The 18,184-nt window shown below is 39.0% G+C and overlaps 1 protein-coding gene across 10 annotated transcripts in view; it reads left to right on the top strand.

The window, feature by feature from the left end:
• The window catches only part of bbs4 (Bardet-Biedl syndrome 4), a 138,096-nt gene that overhangs the window by 53,709 nt on the left and 66,203 nt on the right, over nt 1-18,184 (top strand). For 9 of the 10 annotated variants that reach the window (XM_059945870.1, XM_059945875.1, XM_059945869.1 and 6 more), the window contains 5 exons: nt 2,715-2,794; nt 10,439-10,502; nt 11,184-11,295; nt 13,357-13,429; nt 13,777-13,830. In XM_059945870.1, the coding sequence (XP_059801853.1) occupies nt 2,715-2,794; nt 10,439-10,502; nt 11,184-11,295; nt 13,357-13,429; nt 13,777-13,830 (383 nt within the window). Of the gene's footprint in view, nt 1-2,714; nt 2,795-10,438; nt 10,503-11,183; nt 11,296-13,356; nt 13,430-13,776; nt 13,831-17,621; nt 17,679-18,184 lie in introns of those variants that run through there. The other variant, XM_059945879.1, reaches the window with a different exon arrangement.

The following is an 18,184-nucleotide window of genomic DNA, read 5'->3' as shown; positions in this document are numbered from 1 at the left end:
TTCCTGCTTATTACTCAAATTAATTGCTTTCCATGCCCTCAGTTGTTAAGGCCCTGAGCTCAAGCAGGAGTTCCTAACATTTATAATGCCATGGAGCCTTATCAATAGCCCCTGTGCTAGAATTTGTTCACTATCTCCTTCCATCTCACTTCAGTTGCTGCCTATAACTTACCTCTATGACAGGTGTTGGCTCTCTGCCCCATTATCTCCTTTGTGGCATGCAGCAGATTTTTATTAATTTGTTGCTTATACTCCTGTGATCCATCTTGAAAAGTTAATTTTATATTAAAACATTATGTAAATAAAAGTTGTGGTAATTGCAATGGAAAAGTAAGCTTTATGGTTCAAAGTAAAATTAGTATTAAAGTACATCTATATCAATGTATACAACCCTGAGATTCATTTTCTTGCAGGCATACTGAACAAATCCAAATACAATCAATGAAAGACCCATCAGTAGGGTGGGCAACCAGTCTGCAAAAGACAACAAGCTGTGCAAATGTAAAAAGAAAGATAAATAAATAGATAGATAGTAACGTGAGATGGAGTGCTCTTGAAAGTGAAACAATAACATAGGTTGTGACACAAGAAAGACTACAGATGCTGGAATCTGGATCAACATACACAAATTGCTGGAGCAGGTCAGCCTGCATCTATAAAAGAAAATGAATAGTCAACATTTCCGGTCACATCTTAATGAAGGGTTTTAGATCAAAATGTCAACTGTTCATTCTCCTCCATAGATGCTGCCTGAACTGCTGAATTCATCTAGCATTTTGTGTGTGTAGATTGTTACAGTTGTGAATTGCCTTGGGTTATTCTGAGGGTATTTTTTATGAATATGAATTTATTTTCATTTATTTTGTATTTCTTCATCTCAAGTTTCAAAATAAGCTTAATATCAAAGTATGTATATGTCACCATATACAACCCTGAGATTCATTTTCTTGCATGCAGTCACAATAGGTACACAAGAAACACAATGGAATCAATCAAAGAGCACATACAACAGGATGGGCAAACAATCAATGTGCAAAAGTAAATAATGAACTGCAAGCACAGAAAGAGAAAAAGAAAGAAATAATAATGAATAAGTATTGAGAATATAAAATGAAGAGTCCTTGAAAGTGAGTCCACAGGTTGTGGGAACAGTTCAGTGATGGGCGAGTGAAGTTATTCCCTCTGGTTGAGGGGTAATAACTGTTCCTAAATCTGGTGGTGTTAGTCCTGAAGTTCCTGTACTTTCTTCTTGATGGCAGAGCAAGAAGAGAGTGTGGTGTGGATGGCTGGGGTCCTTGGTGATGAATGCTGCTTTTCAGTGACAATGCTCCATATAGATGTGCTCAATGATGGACTGGGCCATGTTCATGACTTTTTGTAGGATTTTCCTTTCAATGGCTTTGGTGTTTCCATATTAGGCCATGATGCAACCAATCAATATACTCTTAATAACACGTCTATAGGAGTTTGTCAAAGTTTTAGATGCCATGCCAAACCTTTGCAAACTTCTAAAGAAGTAGAGCTACTGCCATGCTTTCTTTGTAATGGCACTTACTTGCTGGACCTTGGGACAGATCCACTGAAATGATAACATCAAGGAATTTAAAGTTTCTGACCCTCTACAGTTCTGATCCCCTAATGAAGACTGTCACATGGACCTCCAGTTTTCTCCTCCTGGAGTCAGTAATCTGCTCCTTGGTTATTGTTGTAGCACCACTCAGCCAGATTTTTAATCTCCCTCTTATATGTTAATTCATCCTCACTTTTTTTAAATTTAGGCAATGGTGGTGTCACCAAACTTAAATATGTCATTGGAGCTGTGCTTAGCTACATAGTCATAAGTATACAACAAGCAGAGCAGGAGGTTAAGCACTCAGCCTTGTTCTGCACCTGTGCTGATGGAGATCGTGGAGGAGATGTTGTTGCCAATCTGAACTGACTGGGGTCTGCAAGTGAGGAATTCAAGAATTGCACAAGGAACTATTGAGGCCAAAGTCTTGAAGCTTATTCATTAGTTTTGAAAGGATGATAGTATTAAATGCTGAGCTGTAGTTGACGAAGAGCATCCTGATGATTACACCTTTGCTGTCCAGATGTTTCTGGGTTGAGTGAAGAGCCAATGAAATGGCACCTGCTGTGGACCTGTTGTGCCTGTAAGCAAATTGGAACAAATCCAAGTTTCTTCTCAGGCAGGAGTTGATATGTTTTGTCATTAACTTCCCACAGCACTTCATCACAGTGGATGCAAGTGCTACTGGATGATAGCCATTGAAGCAGGTTTCTACATTCTTCTTAGGCACTGGTATAATTGAAACCAGCTTGATTCAGACTGCTGAAGCGAGAGGTTAAAACTCTCAGTGAACACTCCAGCCAGTTAATCAGCACAGGTCTTTTGGACTCACTGTGTCTGGACCAGATGCTTTCTGTGGTTTTAATCTCCTGATGGATGCTCTCACTTCGTCCTCTGAAACTAAAATTACAGGATCACTGGGGGCTGTGAGAGTTAGTGAAGATGCATCCATGTTTTGCTGCTGTAAAAACTAATATTCATGGTGCTTATTATGGTGTGTATGTGTGCCTTTGACAAGAATAAACTTGAAATTGAGTTTCCCAATCTTGGATTTATGTTTTCTGAAATGACAGTCACTGTAATAACAAATTTGTGAAATGGATGTGAGTGGTTTCTGAATGATTTGTCTTAATCTCTTATATAGCTCCAGAACTTCCCATTTTGGAAAGAAGAAACTGGCTGATACATTTGCATTATATTAGGAAGGACTATGAGACCTGCAAGGTAAGTGGAAATTCACTTAAATGAAAAGCAATCTTCCTTCCTCTAAATACAGGCAATTAAAAGTAGACACAGATTGCTGTGTGTATGTAGCGAGCTGCCAGCAGAGGTGGTAGATGTAGGTTTAATTGCAATATTTAAGAGGCATTTGAATAAGTACATGGATGGGAAGGGTATGAAGGGCAGTAGAAAAGATGTGGGTTGATGAGACTCGTCAGAATAATAGTTCGGTATGGACTAAGTGGGCCAAAGGGCCTGTTTCTGTGATGTAATGCTTGCTGACTCTCTGACACACCTTCTTGTCAGAGGAAAGCTTTTCATGGATGCAAGCTTAGCAAGCACAGGTTGTGGTCAGGTTTGGTGGGAGTTAATTTTCTGGTTATAAATTCTGCCTCCTTGCAGTAATCCTCAGAAATAACCTTGCATTGAGGATCACAGAATAATGAGGAGCAGTTCTGTGCTGTCATTTCTCAGTGATAGGCCTTGGTAACCATTGAAGTATTGTGAACTAAACAGAGACACCCACTACTGGCTTTCTATGGGCACTCTCCTTTTGTAAGAATCACCCCTTGTAATAATGATTGGGGAGGCACAGAGAGATTTATGTCTCAACAGAAGAACATGTGAACTTAAACAACCAAATATGTGTGTGCACAGCTACTAAGATTTCACTAACTTTCTATGAACAGTCAAAGAACAGAAAATATAATACCAGTTAAAAAGGAATTTCTGCTGCTGGCCACACATTCCCTGTTGTCCCATTTCGAATCTCCTCTTATCTGTGGGGTGCCTCACATCCATGATGGTGAACCTCCTATCGAGTCATCGCTGCATTGTATGCGGAAACCTCTGCTTTTATACTTCTTACCAATTCAAATATTGCATTCTATTATCATTGGCTGTCAGTCATGTGTCTGACACCTTTTAACTGGCTCTGCTCCAGGCCAGTATCCATTTATTGCCCTCTTCCCAGCAAGTGGCAATCAGTAATTTATGCCTGTTTGTTCTCAATCAGCAACCAGCTTAGATCGCGCATAACATAGAAATCCCATTAATCACAAACCTGTATGTTATATCCAACCAAAGAACACGCCACAAATAACTTCTTATTTGAAAATGATCCCTAGTTCAGGAGATTGCCTGAGGCACCATTGTGTCTACTTTAAAATCTGATCAAGCCAAGCAACTTTTACTCCCAAAATGGAGAACAGTCTCTTCATAAAATGTAGCCTCCACCTCCTTCCTCCTGGCAAGAACTTCCACTGTTCATTCCAATTTACTGACTTGTAGACTTTAGTTCTTTCTGGCCAACACTCCCTTAGCCCATTTCTGATAGAAAAATGTTGTAATGTCACAGTAAGCTGTAGCGTTCTATATCTGTTCACTATGATGGTTCTCTAGAACAGGAAATGTGACATGAGACTTTGCAGATGCTGGAATCAAACTGTGTGGAGGAGCACAGTGGGTCGAGCAGCATCTATGGAGGAAGAGGAAGTACTGATGTTTCAGGTTAAGCTCCTGCTTCAGCATGCGCACATGCACACACAGACACAGAAAGGCACAAACAAACACACAGTACACATGCAGATAGACAGATAGACACACACATTCGCACTGAGACAGTACTGAAGGCATCTGCCTTGTTTCCTGTGCAGTGAATGCATGCACTGTGTGTTGTGTCAGGAGAACATCAACTGTATTTTTTTGTTTTTTTATACATTTTCTACATCGCTGCAGATTAAAAAAAAACAGATCAAAATGAAGAACATTAATACAGTGCAAAAATAAACATACAATAATAATATAGTACAAAAAAAGATAATTGAGAAATCACCCAAATTGAAGACATGTAAAATTAGTATCCTCCCCAAGCCCCACAACAAAAAAAAAGAACTCCAGACCAACCACAACACAATATAGAGAATATAAATCAGGACAATCAAACCCCCAAAACTGTAAATACACTTAGCAACAGAAGATATTAATGCCTACTACCAAAAAAAAGGAGCTGAAAGCAAGGGACCGGGAAAAAAAACCTTAGTTAAGAGGAAGGTTATGAAAGTGCTCAATAAAAGGTCCCCAGACCTTATGGAACTTTATCCGAATTAAGAACTGAATAATGCATTTTTTCAAGGTCTAAGCAGGACATAATATCATTAAGCCATTGAGCATGCGTGGGCGGGGCAACATCTCTCCATCTAAGGAGCATTAAACTTCTAGCCAGGAGAGAAGCAAAAGATAATATTCAACACTTAGTCAAACTCAGACGTAAATCTGTCTCACCCAAAAAACCGAACAAAGCAATTAAAGGGTTAGGTTCTAGGTGGTGATTCAGAATATACGATAACGTTATGAAGACATCTTTCCAAAATTTCTCCAAACTAGGACAAAACCAGTACATATGAATGAGAGAGGCCTTGCCCCTTTTGCATTTATCACAAAGAGGACTAATATTAGGGTAAAATCGAGATAATTTAGATTTAGACATATGGGCTTTATGAACAATCTTAAACTGTAAAAGGCAATGGCAAGCACAAAGAGAGGTTGAATTAACCGATTTGAGAATCGAGTCCCAAGTCTCATCAGATAAGGAGGTATTTAAATCATGCTCCCATGCCATTTTAATTTTATCCACAGGGGCACGTCGTAGGGCTGCTAATTTATCACGAATAAATGATATTAAACCTTTTACCTAGTGGATTAATAGAAAGAAATAAATCCATAACATTTTTCTCAGGCATTTTAGGGAAGTTAGGAATTAAAGGATTAATAAAGTGTCTAATTTGGAGATATCTAAAAAAATGAGCATTGGGCAGATTGAACTTAGCAGAGAGCTGTTGAAAAGATGCGAAGCGATTATCAGTAAAAAGATCTTCAAAATGTCTAATGCCCTTCCTATACCAATCATGGAATGCTGAATCATACGTAGTAGGTAAAAAAAGGTGATTATGTAAGATAGGGCTAGAAAAGGAAAAACCATGGAAACCATAAAATTTCCTAAATTGAGCCCATATACGCAAAGTGTGTCTAACAAGAGGATTAACTATTAATCTGGACAAACTACTAGGGAGTACAGAGCCAAGAAGTGCAGAGATAGATAAATCTTTAGTGGAACTCAACTCCATTGCCACCCAATTAGGGCACTTGGGTTGGCCATGGAAAAAAGACCAAAAGGTAGCACAACGTATATTGGCTGCCCAATAATATAAACAAAAGTTAGGTAAAGCCATGCCATCCTCTTTTTTAGATTTTTGGAGATAAACTTTATTAATTCTAGAGCACTTATTCTTCCACAGATATGACAAAATAATAGAGTCTAAGGAATCAAAAAAAGATTTAGGAATAAAAATTGGGATTGATTGAAATAAATATAAAAGTTTAGGGAGAACATACATTTTAACAACATTGATATGACCTACCAAAGACATAGATAGAGGTGACCATTGTAACAGACTCTGTTTTATAGTATATGAAAGATTGGCAAAATTTTCACGAAAAAGATCTTTAAACTTCCTTGTGACTGTAATCCTAAGATAAGTAAATTGATTATGAACTACTTTAAAAAGGAGATCACGGAATGTTAATTCTTGTGCTTCTTTATTAATTGGGAAAAGTTCACTCTTATGTAAATTAAGTTTATAGCCAGAGATCTGGCTAAACTGATCAAGAAGTGAAAACATTGGAGGTAAGGATGTAGACGGATTTGAAAGAAAAAGTAATAAGTCACCAGCATAAAGAGAAACTTAATGCTCAACACCCCCCTCCAAATCCTGGTCAATTCAGGACAATTTCGAAAAGCTATCACCAAAGGTTCTATAGCCAAATCAAAGAGAAAGGGACTTAAAGGGCATCCCTGAGGGGTCCAAGTTTGAGGTTAAATAACTGGGATTTCTGAAAATTAGTCAAAACAGAGGCAGTAGGACACAGATACAGCAATTTGATCCAAGAGATAAAACTTGACCGAGGTCAAATTTTTCTAAAACTGCAAAAAGGTAGTTCCACTCTATACGATCAAATGCTTTCTCCGCATCGAGGGAAATAACACATTCAGGAATCCCAGTTGGAGGTGAATATAAAATGTTAAATAAATGCCGAATGTTAAAAAAACAAAGACGGTTTTTAATAAAACTAGTTTGATCCTCAGAAATAATAGAGAGAATAACAGTTTCTAATCTATAAGCCAAAACTTTGGCCAAGATTTTAACATCAACATTAAGCAAAGAAATCGGCCTATACGAGGAACACTCTGTTGGGTCTTTACCCTTTTTTAATAAAAGAATAATAGATGCCTCATTAAAAGAGGGTGGCAATTTATATTAATTAAATGAATCAGATAATACTGAGAATAACTGAGGAGAAAGAAGTGAAGAGAATGATTTATAAAATTCTACGGGGAACCCATCAGGTCCAGGAGATTTCCTGAAGACAATGCAGAAATTGCAAAAGATATTTCTTCTGATGATATAGGCGCATTAAGTTTAGCTTTAAAATCAGATAAAAGCGAAGGAATATTCAGATTATTTAAAAAATGATCAACAGAGATATTCTCATTCAGAGATTCAGAGGAATAAAGTCGAGAATAAAAATTTTTAAGTGCGTCATTGATTTCTAAGTGATCCGATGTAAAGTCTCCATTCTCCTTCCGGATCTTTGTAATATGTTGTTTGGCTTTGGAACGCCTCAGCTGATTGGCTAGAAATTTACCAGATTTGTCACCATGAATATAAAAGCGACTCTTACTTTCAAGAAGTTGGCGTTCGACAGGTTTAGATAGAAGATTAAATTTAGTTTGAAGTTCTACACGCTTCTTGTATAATTCAGGATTCTTAGCTTGAGCATACAGTTGATCCAATTCTTTAATCTGATTAATGAGGTCTAATCGATCTGCACAGGACTTTCTTTTAAGATTTGCTGTATAGGAGATTATTTGACCCCTCAAATATGCTTTCATGGCATCCCAGACAATCTGGGATGACATTTCAGATGATGTATTGGTGTTAAAATAAAAGGTTATCTGATCCTTAATAAATTTTAGAAAATCATCATCCGATAATAAAGTCGAGTCAAACCGCCAGTGTTTATTCCTCTGAGGGAGACCAGGAAAATTTAAAGACAGAGTAATTGGGGCATGGTCAGAAATCAGTATACTCTGATAGTCACAAGAGTAGACAAATGGAATAAGTTGATTATCGAGTAAAAAGTAGTCAATTCTAGTAAAGGTATGGTGAACATGTGAAAAAAAGAATAATCTCTCTCAGTAGGATGAAGGAAACGCCATATATCAGAGATACCATAATTAGAGAGAAAAGATTGAATAGCTAAGGCAGATTTAGTAGGTAGTCTAGTAACAGAGGACGATCGATCCAAATTAGGATCTAACCAACAATTGAAATCGCCACCCAGTATAAGAGAGTATGAGTTTAAGTCTGGTGGTGAGGAGAAAAAACGTTCAAAAAAATTAACATCATCAAAATTGGGAGCATACAGGTTTGCTAGTACAACTTTAGTATTATATAATTTACCAGAAACAATAATAAAACGGCCATTTGTATCAGATATCTTATTATGGAGTTCAAAAGGAATATTTGAGTTAATAAGGATGGAGATCCCCCTAGCTTTGGCGGCAAAGGATGAATGAAAATGCTGACCCGCCCACTTTGACGAAAGTCGAGAATTATCAAAACTACGAATATGAGTTTCTTGAAGGAAAGCAATGTCAGCTTTGAGTTGTTTAATATGTGAGAATACCTTCCTCCTTTTAACAGGGTGATTCAATCCCTTTGCATTCCAGCTCACAAGTTTAAGTGTATTAACCATTATCAATTGTTAGTGCACAGAAAACAGCAGGCATATAAAAAATCAAGCAGTACAATAACAGTCTGGGAGCAAAAATGTGAACATAGATCCGTAGAATCAAAACAGAGACATGTCCTGAATAACAAAGGAAAGCAAAAGAAACAGTGAGTAGTGTTGGAACTGGAGAACCCATCCCACCCTGGCAACCCAAAACTAGATGACTACCTAAAAAAGCAGCTAGCTCTACCAAAAAAATTAACCCAAGACTGACTTCCAGTTCTGTGTTGTTAACAAAAGTTCTGTATAAATACTATAGCAAATAATAACTAATTTATGCACTAGAAAGCAGAATTACAAATAGGAACAACTTCAACAAAGTATAAAACTTAATACAAAGAAAATCAGAAGAAAACCAAAACTAACCTACCTGCGAAAAATTATAAAAGATTAAAAGAAAAAAAAGGGAGGGAGAAAAGGGGGAAATTATAGATTCGAAGAGAGTACTTATCAACCATTTACAGAAAAAAAAGCAAAACTTAAACTATGAATCAACCAACAGGTAGGCCTTCAATAAAAACTCCAAACCTCCAAAACAAGTTAAAGTCAATTGTAGATCTCTATAGATAAAGTTATACAAAAATAAAATAGATTACACAAGTACAATCTAAAAGTCCACAGGGAAACATTAAGCTTAGATTATCTATTTAGAAAAAATGCACCAAGTCCAGGGAGAGATTGACTACAGCCCTTAGAGTTTCAATAGATAATGTCTGAATTATTCAAGTAAAGTCTGAGTTCAGAAAAAATAGTTTTACTTTGAGAAGTACTTATCAACCATTTTAGAAGGTCCGACCAGGTTCCGAAGAAGACTGGATTGCCGGAAGAGTTCCAACAAATGCCTCAGCCTCCTTCACTGATTTAAACCACTTATATTCTCCAGTAGTAAGCGTAATTCAAAGATCGGCTGGATTTCGGAGAGAGGGTCTGAATCCGCGATCAAAAAGCACTTTCATTACACCTTTAAACTCAGCACGCATCTTCAGAACCTGGGGGGCATAATCCTCCACAAAACGAATGGCCATATTTTGAAAAGCAAAAGTACCTCTGCAGCGTGCCTCCATAATCAAACGGTTTTTCACCTAGTATTGATGAAAGCACAAAATTACCGGCCGTGGACAGGAACCCAGAGTTGCACGGGGAACATACATCCTGTGAGCCCTTTCAAGCTCAGGTGGAGTCGGAAGAAATTCTTTCCCAAAAATCTCACAGAGAAAGTCAGAAAAAAATTTCATGGGAGAGCCCTGTTCAGTGGCCTCTGGCAAACCAAGAATTCGTAGATTGCAACGTCTGCTCTGATTTTCAAGATCCACCATTTTGGAAAAAAGTTTACTATTCTTCTCCTCTAGGTTGGAGCAGAGAGTTTCAAGATATTGAACACGGCGTTTTAAATCTTCAGAAGTTGAGTCAATGCGAGATAAATGTTCAGCATGTTCATCCACTCTAGCATTGATCTGATCCAATTTGAAATCCAGCTGGTTGAAAGAAGTTCTAAATTCATTTCTAAAATCCATTAAAATATCTTGTCGATGTTGTTCCAAAACAGCGAGAATGTCAGCGGGCAAAGCCGTAGAAGTTTCCTTTTTCCCAGTTTTAGTACTTTTGGTAGCCATTATAAGATAGATGTGTTCACAGGCAGGTAAAAGAGAACTAATAAAATACCTAACTAAGGTTTAAGGAGGGAGACATATAGTGCAAAGATAGGAAGAATGACGGAGCAAAAGTTCGGAGCAACTAAACAATCGCCATCCTACCGGAAGTCCGAGAACATCAACTGTTTAAATTATTTTTCAGGCAATCATCAAAGAACAGCTGCAGGAGACCCAGGGGATGTGTGAATATGCTGTCTATGTACAAGGTGAGGTAGTGTACAGATTGCAGGGCAGTCCTGGGGATGCTTGGGAATAATTTTAAACCACAAAGTTAATGTTTTTTCTGAGGTGTAAAAGTAATAGGGGGTGGGGAAAGGGAAAATTATGCAATTAGTGCTGCAGTTAAAAACAGATGGTGGTTTAATTTTTCATGATGGTGCCTTCAGTAAAAATATAGAGAAGTAATTTCACTTTACGCAGGTAACGCTGACAAAATCACATTGATTGTCTCCCTTGTAAGCCAATGCTTGGCCACTTCATAGGATTTTGGGAATGAACTACATAGTATGAACTGGAATTACTGAATGATTGGACTTGATTGGCAGTGGTGGTTCAGCTTTCTTGACAGAGAATCTGGTAGCCAAGCCATTCCGATGGATTTTTTCCTAACTCTAGCCCACAAATTGAATTTCCCAATGGGCTATGATTCATTGCTGTGGAATAATGAAGAATAATGTAACCACCTCTCTGGAAGGTTTGAACTATTTCCATAACTTTTTTAAATTTGGTTCAGTTTTTTTTTGGTTGCCAGTAAACAAAATATGGCCATCTGATCATTTAACATCTATTAAATATTGGTATCTGATTCTACTTCTGCTCTTGCAAACTCAATAATTCCTGTTTGGAATGTATAAATGTGACAAGTGATGTCTGAACTCTTGTTTCAGCACTTATCTTCCGCTTAGAAGGAAAGATTCAGGAATCCTTTGAACTCTTTCAGACCTGTGCAATCCTGAACCCACAGAACGTGGACAACTTAAAACAAGTGGCCAGATCACTGTAAGTCTTCACTGGTCTGTGCACTACTCACACTCGATCAGATCTATGTCTAGCTATTTCAGACTGAGAGAAGGATATTTCTGTACATGTGGAGCCACAAGCTGCATTTTGCCTTAAAATCATCACTGTCTCCCTACTTTCCACCCTACTAGGTAAATAGCAGATTCCCTTTGCTTACGACTCTGTTCTTCATTATTAACCTACCCCAGGTTAACGCATCACACAGCCCCTCACATTGCATTACTAATTCCCCCCATCTCCAAAATCCCCAGAAACTTATCTACAGTCTTCTGTTAACAACCAGCATTATTTTTCAAATGTACATTAAAGAATTGAAAGATACGGTGAAATGTTTCAAATGAAACAATACTCTCTGAGGAATGTGCTGGAGGCAGTCCACAGCGTTGCCACACTTCCAGCACCAATGTAGCATGCCCACAACTTACTAACCCCAACCCACACGTTTTTGGAATGTCAAGGAAACTGGAGCACCTGGAGGAAACCCATATGGTCACAGGGAGAATGTAGAAACTCCTAAAAGTCAGGAATGGAAAGGGGGTTGCTGACACTGTAATAGCATTACACTAACCATTACACTACCCATTTTCTACATTTTGGATATTGTTAATCTATTCAGTTGAAAAATCTTACCCTTCATTGTTCATTCCTTGCTTCAGCTACCTCTCACAGGTCAACGTGTGCCCATTGCTCTGGGTACTGATTCTGTAACCATTACCCACCCCAGTGCATTCACAATATTAAAGTCCTCAGCACTCTTGGAAGGCTGTTCACCTACCACTCCTCTCCACCCTTCTACCCTGGGCCACCATCAGTATTAACTGCTGCCTTCCAGACAGTGGACAAGCCAGTGTGAGATTGCACAAAAACATGCTGGCCATGGTGTGCCTCCTCAGATTCAGATTTATTCATCACGTTTATCAGAGGAGAGCACTTGGGGAGGAAATCGGGAGAACTAACAGAAGGCATGAGGTTGCTCTAGCAGACAAGGTGAAGGAGAATCCCAAGGGCTTCTACATATGTTTTATGAGCAAAAGGATAGCAAGGGACAAAATTGATCCACTTGAAGATCAGAGTAGCCATCCATGCGTGGAGCCATAAGAGATGGGGAAGACCTTAAATGGAGTTTTTTACATCTGTAATTACTTGGAAGGAGGACGGAAAGTCTACAGAAGTGAGGTAAAACAGCAACTAGGTCATGGACTGTATATAGATTACAGAGGAGGTGTTTGCTGTCTTACGCTAGAGTGCAGGGAATTGAGTGGAGACTTGATAAAAGCTACAAAATTGTAAGGGGTATAGATAGGGAAGGCCGGCTGGTGGTGCAGTGACATCAGCGCCAGACTCTGGAGTGAAGGTTCCTGAGTTCAAACCCATTCAGGACACTTCTGGGCATGTTTTCCATCTGGGTTGAGTGTTGAGCTTGCAACTTAGCCTCGTAAAAACAACTGCGCTGTGAGAAGGACGTGAGGGTCCACTCACAGGATCTTTCCTCCAAGACAACCACTTGAAAAAAAAGTCATCGCCGAGGCTCTGGCAAGAGTATGGCACACAAAAAAATAGATAGGGTAAATGCAAGCTGGACTTTTCCACTGAAGTTGGGTGAGACTAGAACTAGAAGGCATGGGTTAAAGGTGAAAGGTGAAATATTTAAGGAAACATGAGAGGAAGCTTCACCCGAGGGTGATGAGAGTGTGAAACGAGCTGCCACCAGAGGTGGTGGATGCAGATTGGTTTCAACATTTGGATAGGTACATGGATGGGAAAGGTATGGTGGGATATGGTTCAGGAGGGCTAGGCAGATTAATAATTTGGCATGGACTAGATGGGCTGAAGGGCTTGTTTCTGTGCTGATCTATGACTAATGTTAACATACAGTGAAAAGCATCATTAGCGTTAACAACCAACACACCTAAGGATGTGCTGGGGGCAGCCTGCAAGTATAACCACACATTCTGGAGCCAACCTAGCATGCCCACAATGCTAGGCAGAGATTCTTCCAGTCTCAGTGGAAGCTGACTGAATATTCTCAATTCTTCTTAGGTATTTGCTTGGAAAACACAAGGCTGCGATTGAAGTTTACAGTGACGCTGCTAAATTAAATGAAAGGGATTGGGTAAGTTACACAACAAACAATATGAGGAGTGAGTACTCTTAACAGTCACATTACAGTATCAGTCCATACCTAGATTTGACTGTTTTAGCAATTTGTAGATTGTCACTCTTGTGATTAAACCAGAATTTTGTTCTCTGGACTTTTTGTCAACATTTCCAAGAGGAACTGATGGGAGTAGATAGGATCTATTTTTACTGGTAACATGAAATTCAAAGCAAAGCGTGAAATTCGGAAACACACAGCAGATGGTAGAAATTTGGAATGTGTCCCACTTTTTAGTAAACAGTAAATGAAATAATTTCCCTCCATTTTGTAATTCTACCTTTGTTCTATTTGCATCCACTTAGGAAATCAGCCACAATCTGGGAGTCTGTTTCATGCACCTGAAGAATTTTGAGAAGGTAACTGACTCTAAACAACTCACAAAAAATCATCTGCAGAATATTTTTATTGTTTACATTTTATGATAATCAGGACTAAGTTTGACAGTGCAAAGAATGAAATCAGAATCAGGTTTATTATCACTGACATATGTCATGAAATTTGTTGTTTTGCAGCAGCAATACAGTGCAATACATAAAATATAAATTACAGTGAGAAATATATAAAAATAATTGACATAATCACCCAAGTATTAGATCCACAAACTTGCCTGTCCAGGTAGACCTATTGTCTCAGCTTGCTCCTGCCCCACTGAACTCATTTCTGCATACCTTGACACTGTCTTATCCCCCCTTGTACAATCTCTTCCCACCTATGTTCATGACACTTCTCTTGCTTTGAATTTTTTCAATAATTTTAAGTTCCCTGGCCCCCACCACCTTATTTTCACCATGGACGTCCAGTCCCTATATACCTCCATCCCCCACCGAGGGTCTCGAAGCTCTTCGCTTCTTTTTGGATTCCAGACCTAACCAATTCCCCTCTCCTCCGTCTAGCGGAATTAGTTCTTACTCTCAATAATATCTCCTTTGGCTCCTCCCACTTCCTCCAAACCAAGTGTGTAGCCATGGGCACCCGTATGGGTCCCAGTTATGCCTGCCTTTTTGTTTTGGAACAGTCCATGTTCCAAGTCTATACGGGTATCCGTCCCCCTCTTTTCCTTCGCTACATCGATGACTGCATTGGCACTGTCTCCTGCACGCATGCTGAGCTCGTCGACTTCATTAACTTTGCCTCCAACTTTCACCCTGCCCTCAAATTTACCTGGTCCATTTCCGACACCTCCCTCCCCTTTCTTGATCTTTCTGTCTCCATCTTTGGAGACGGCCTATCTACTGATATCTACTATAAGCCTACAGACTCTCACAGCCATCTGGACTAATCCTCTTCTGACCCTGTCTCTTGCAAAAAGGCTATCGCCTTCTCACAATTCCTCCATCTCTGCCGCATCTGCTCTCAGGATGAGGCTTTTCATTCCAGGACAAAGGAGATGTCTTCCTTTTTTAAACAAAGGGGCTTCCCTTCGTCCACCACCAACTCTGCTCTCAAACGCATCTCTCCCATTTCCCGCACATCTGCCCTTACCCCCTCCACCCGCTACCACACTCGGGACAGGGTTCCCCTTGTCCTCACCTACCACCCCACCAGCCTCCAGGTCCAACGTATAATTCTCTGTAACTTCCGCCACCTCCAACGGGATCCCACTACCAAGCACATCTTTCCCTCCCCCGCTTTCTGCTTTTCGCGACTCCCTTGTCCACTTGTCCTCCCCATCCCTTCCCACCGATCTCCCTCCTGGCACTTATCCTTGTAAACGGAACAAGTGCTGTACCTGCCCTTACACTTCCTCCCTCACCACCATTCAGGGCCCCAGACAGTCCTTCCAGGTGAGGCGACACTTCACCTGTGAGTCGGCTGGTGTGGTATACTGCGTCAGGTGTTCCCGGTGTGGCCTTTTATATATTGGTGAGACCTGACGCAGACAGGGAGACCATTTCGCTGAACACCTATGCTCGGTCCGCCAGAAAAAGCAGGATCTCCCAGTGGACACACATTTTAATTCCACGTCCCATTCCCATTCTGATATATCTATCCATGGCCTCCTCTACTGTCAAAATGAATCCAAACTCAGGTTGGAGGAACAACACCTTATATACCGGCTGGGTAGCCTCCAACCTGATGGCATGAACGTTGACTTCTCTAACTTCCATTAATGCCCCTCCTTCCCTTCTTACCCCATCCCTGACATATTTAGTTGTTTGCCTGTTCTCCTTCTCCCTCTGGTGCTCCCTTCCCCCTTTCTTTCTCCCGAGGCCTCCCATCCCATGATCCTTTCCCTTCTCCAGCTCTGTATCACTTTTGCCTATCACCTTTCCAGCTCTTAGCTTCATCCCACCCCCTCCAGTCTTCTCCTATCATTTCGCATTTCCCCCTCCCCCCACTACTTTCAAATCTCTTACTATCTTTCCTTTCTGTTAGTCCTGACGAAGGGTCTCGGCCCGAAACATCGACAGTGCATCTCCTATAGATGCTGCCTGGCCTGCTGTGTTCCACTAGCATTTTGTGCGTGTGGTTACCCAAGTATTTTGACATTTTCAAACTTCCTGCTACATTTTGAAGACTATTGGAAATGGAATAGAGAGCAATACATTCCAAAGGTTCACCACCCTCTGGCTAAAGAAATTCCTCCTTATCTCTGCTCTACAAAGACTTCCTTCTACTCTGAGGCTGCATTTACTGGTCCTAGACTCCCCCAATATAGGAAATATCCTCTCCATGTCCAGTCTATCTAGGCCTTTCAATATTCAGTCAGTTTCATTCTTCTAAACTCCAGTGAGTACAGGTCCAGAGCCATCAAATGTGTCTCGTACATTAACCCTTTCATTCCCTGGATCATTCATGTAAACTTCCTCTGGACCCTCTCCGATGCCGGCATATCCCTTCTTAGGTAAGGGGCAAAAAATAAAATCCTTTTATTAATTTTAAACAAACATAAATGAAACATCGAGTACAAAGAGCTTGAGAGTACATAATTAATAGGTTAAGGTACAAATACAAATAGTTAATAATCCACATATAATAACCTCCCAAACTCATAGTGGTTACAGAAAATGGAAAAAATAAGACCCCCCCCCCCCAAAAAAAAAACTAACCTAACCAACATGGGCCATTGCATTATATCAAATAAACACAGTAGCGTCAATAACTCCGCACCTCTATCCAAATAATTAAAGATGATAAGAATAAGGTTTAGGAAAAGTCAGGTTAGCTCATATGAAAATGTTGAATAAATGGTCTCCAAGTTTCTTCAAATTTAACTGAAGGGTCGAAGACAACACTTACAATTTTTTCTAAACTCAAACAAGAAAAAGTTTGAGAAAACTACTGAAATGTAGTTGGAGGATTAATTTCTTTCCAGTTCAATAGGATAGATCTTCTAGCCATTAATGTAACAAATGCAATCATCCGCCAGGCTGAGGAAGATAAACATCTATTATCCACCATTGGTAAACCGAAAATTGCAGTAATAGGATTGCAATTGTTGAGATAATACCAAAAATATCTTTCCAGTAATTTTGCAAACAGGGGCAAGACCAAAACATTTGAGTCAATGAATCGACTTCAGAATGACATCTGTCGCAGATTGGATTAACATGAGAATAAAATCAAGCAAGTTTGTCCTTGGATATATGAGCCCTATGTACAACCTTAAATTATATTAGCACAAATGGAAGAAGAATTAACTAATTGTAAAATTTTCTCCCACTGCTCTGTGGGTACAAGACAGTGAAGTTCTTTTTCCCATTCCTTCTTAATTTTATCTGATACCCTGGCTGTATTTTCATGATCATATTATAAATGATGGCTACTAAACCCTTCTGACAAGGATTCAAAGCTAGGATTTTTTCCGTAATATCCATTGGACATAATTTCGGAAAAGACTAACATATTATTCAAGAAATTTCTAACTTGTAAGTATCTAAAAAATGAGTTTTAGGCAAATTATATTTATTGGACAGCTGTTCAAAGGACATAAAGCTGTTATCTAAAAATAGATCACGAAAGCATGTTATACCTTTTGTTTTCCATAACACAAAGGCTTGATCCATAAAAGAGGGCTGGAAAAAAAAGTCAGATATAATAGGGCTTGATAAGATAAACTTATTCAAGCCAAAGAATTTACGAAATTGAAACCATATTCGTAATGTATGTTTAACTATAGGATTAGTTATTTGTTTATTCAATTTAGATAAAGCAAAAGGAAGCGAAGATCCTAAAATAGAAAACAATGAAAAGTCTTGTACAGGTTTGTACTCCAAATTTACCCATTGTGGGCTTGGTAATGTGACGGATTCTTGTGTCCAAAATATTAAATATCGAATGTTAACTGCCCAATAGTAAAATCTTAGGTTTGGCAAAGCCAAATCACCTTCCTTCTTAGGCTTCTGTAAATATTTTTTACTTAATCTAGGATTTTTATTCTGCCACACATACGAGGATATTTTGGAGTCTATAATGTCAAAAAAAGATTTAGGAATAAAAATTGGTAATGCTTGAAATAGATATAAAAATTTGGGTAAAACTATCATCTTGATAGCATTAATTCGACCAACCAGTGACAAAGATAATGGGGACCATCTAGTAATAAGTTGCTTGATTTGGTCAATTAAAGGTAAAAAGTTAACATTAAATAAATCTTTATGTTTCTTGGTAATTTTAATACCCAAATAAGTAAAGTTATCTGTAACAACTTTAAATGGTAAGTGTTTATAGATTGAAACTTGCATATTTAATGGAAATAATTCACTCTTA

Source organism: Hypanus sabinus, chromosome 21, assembly GCF_030144855.1.
Source record: "Hypanus sabinus isolate sHypSab1 chromosome 21, sHypSab1.hap1, whole genome shotgun sequence".
In the NCBI taxonomy this organism is placed as follows: domain Eukaryota; kingdom Metazoa; phylum Chordata; class Chondrichthyes; order Myliobatiformes; family Dasyatidae; genus Hypanus; species Hypanus sabinus.
Note: the sequence above shows the minus strand (reverse complement) of the source record. Positions and strands in the feature narration are given on the sequence as shown.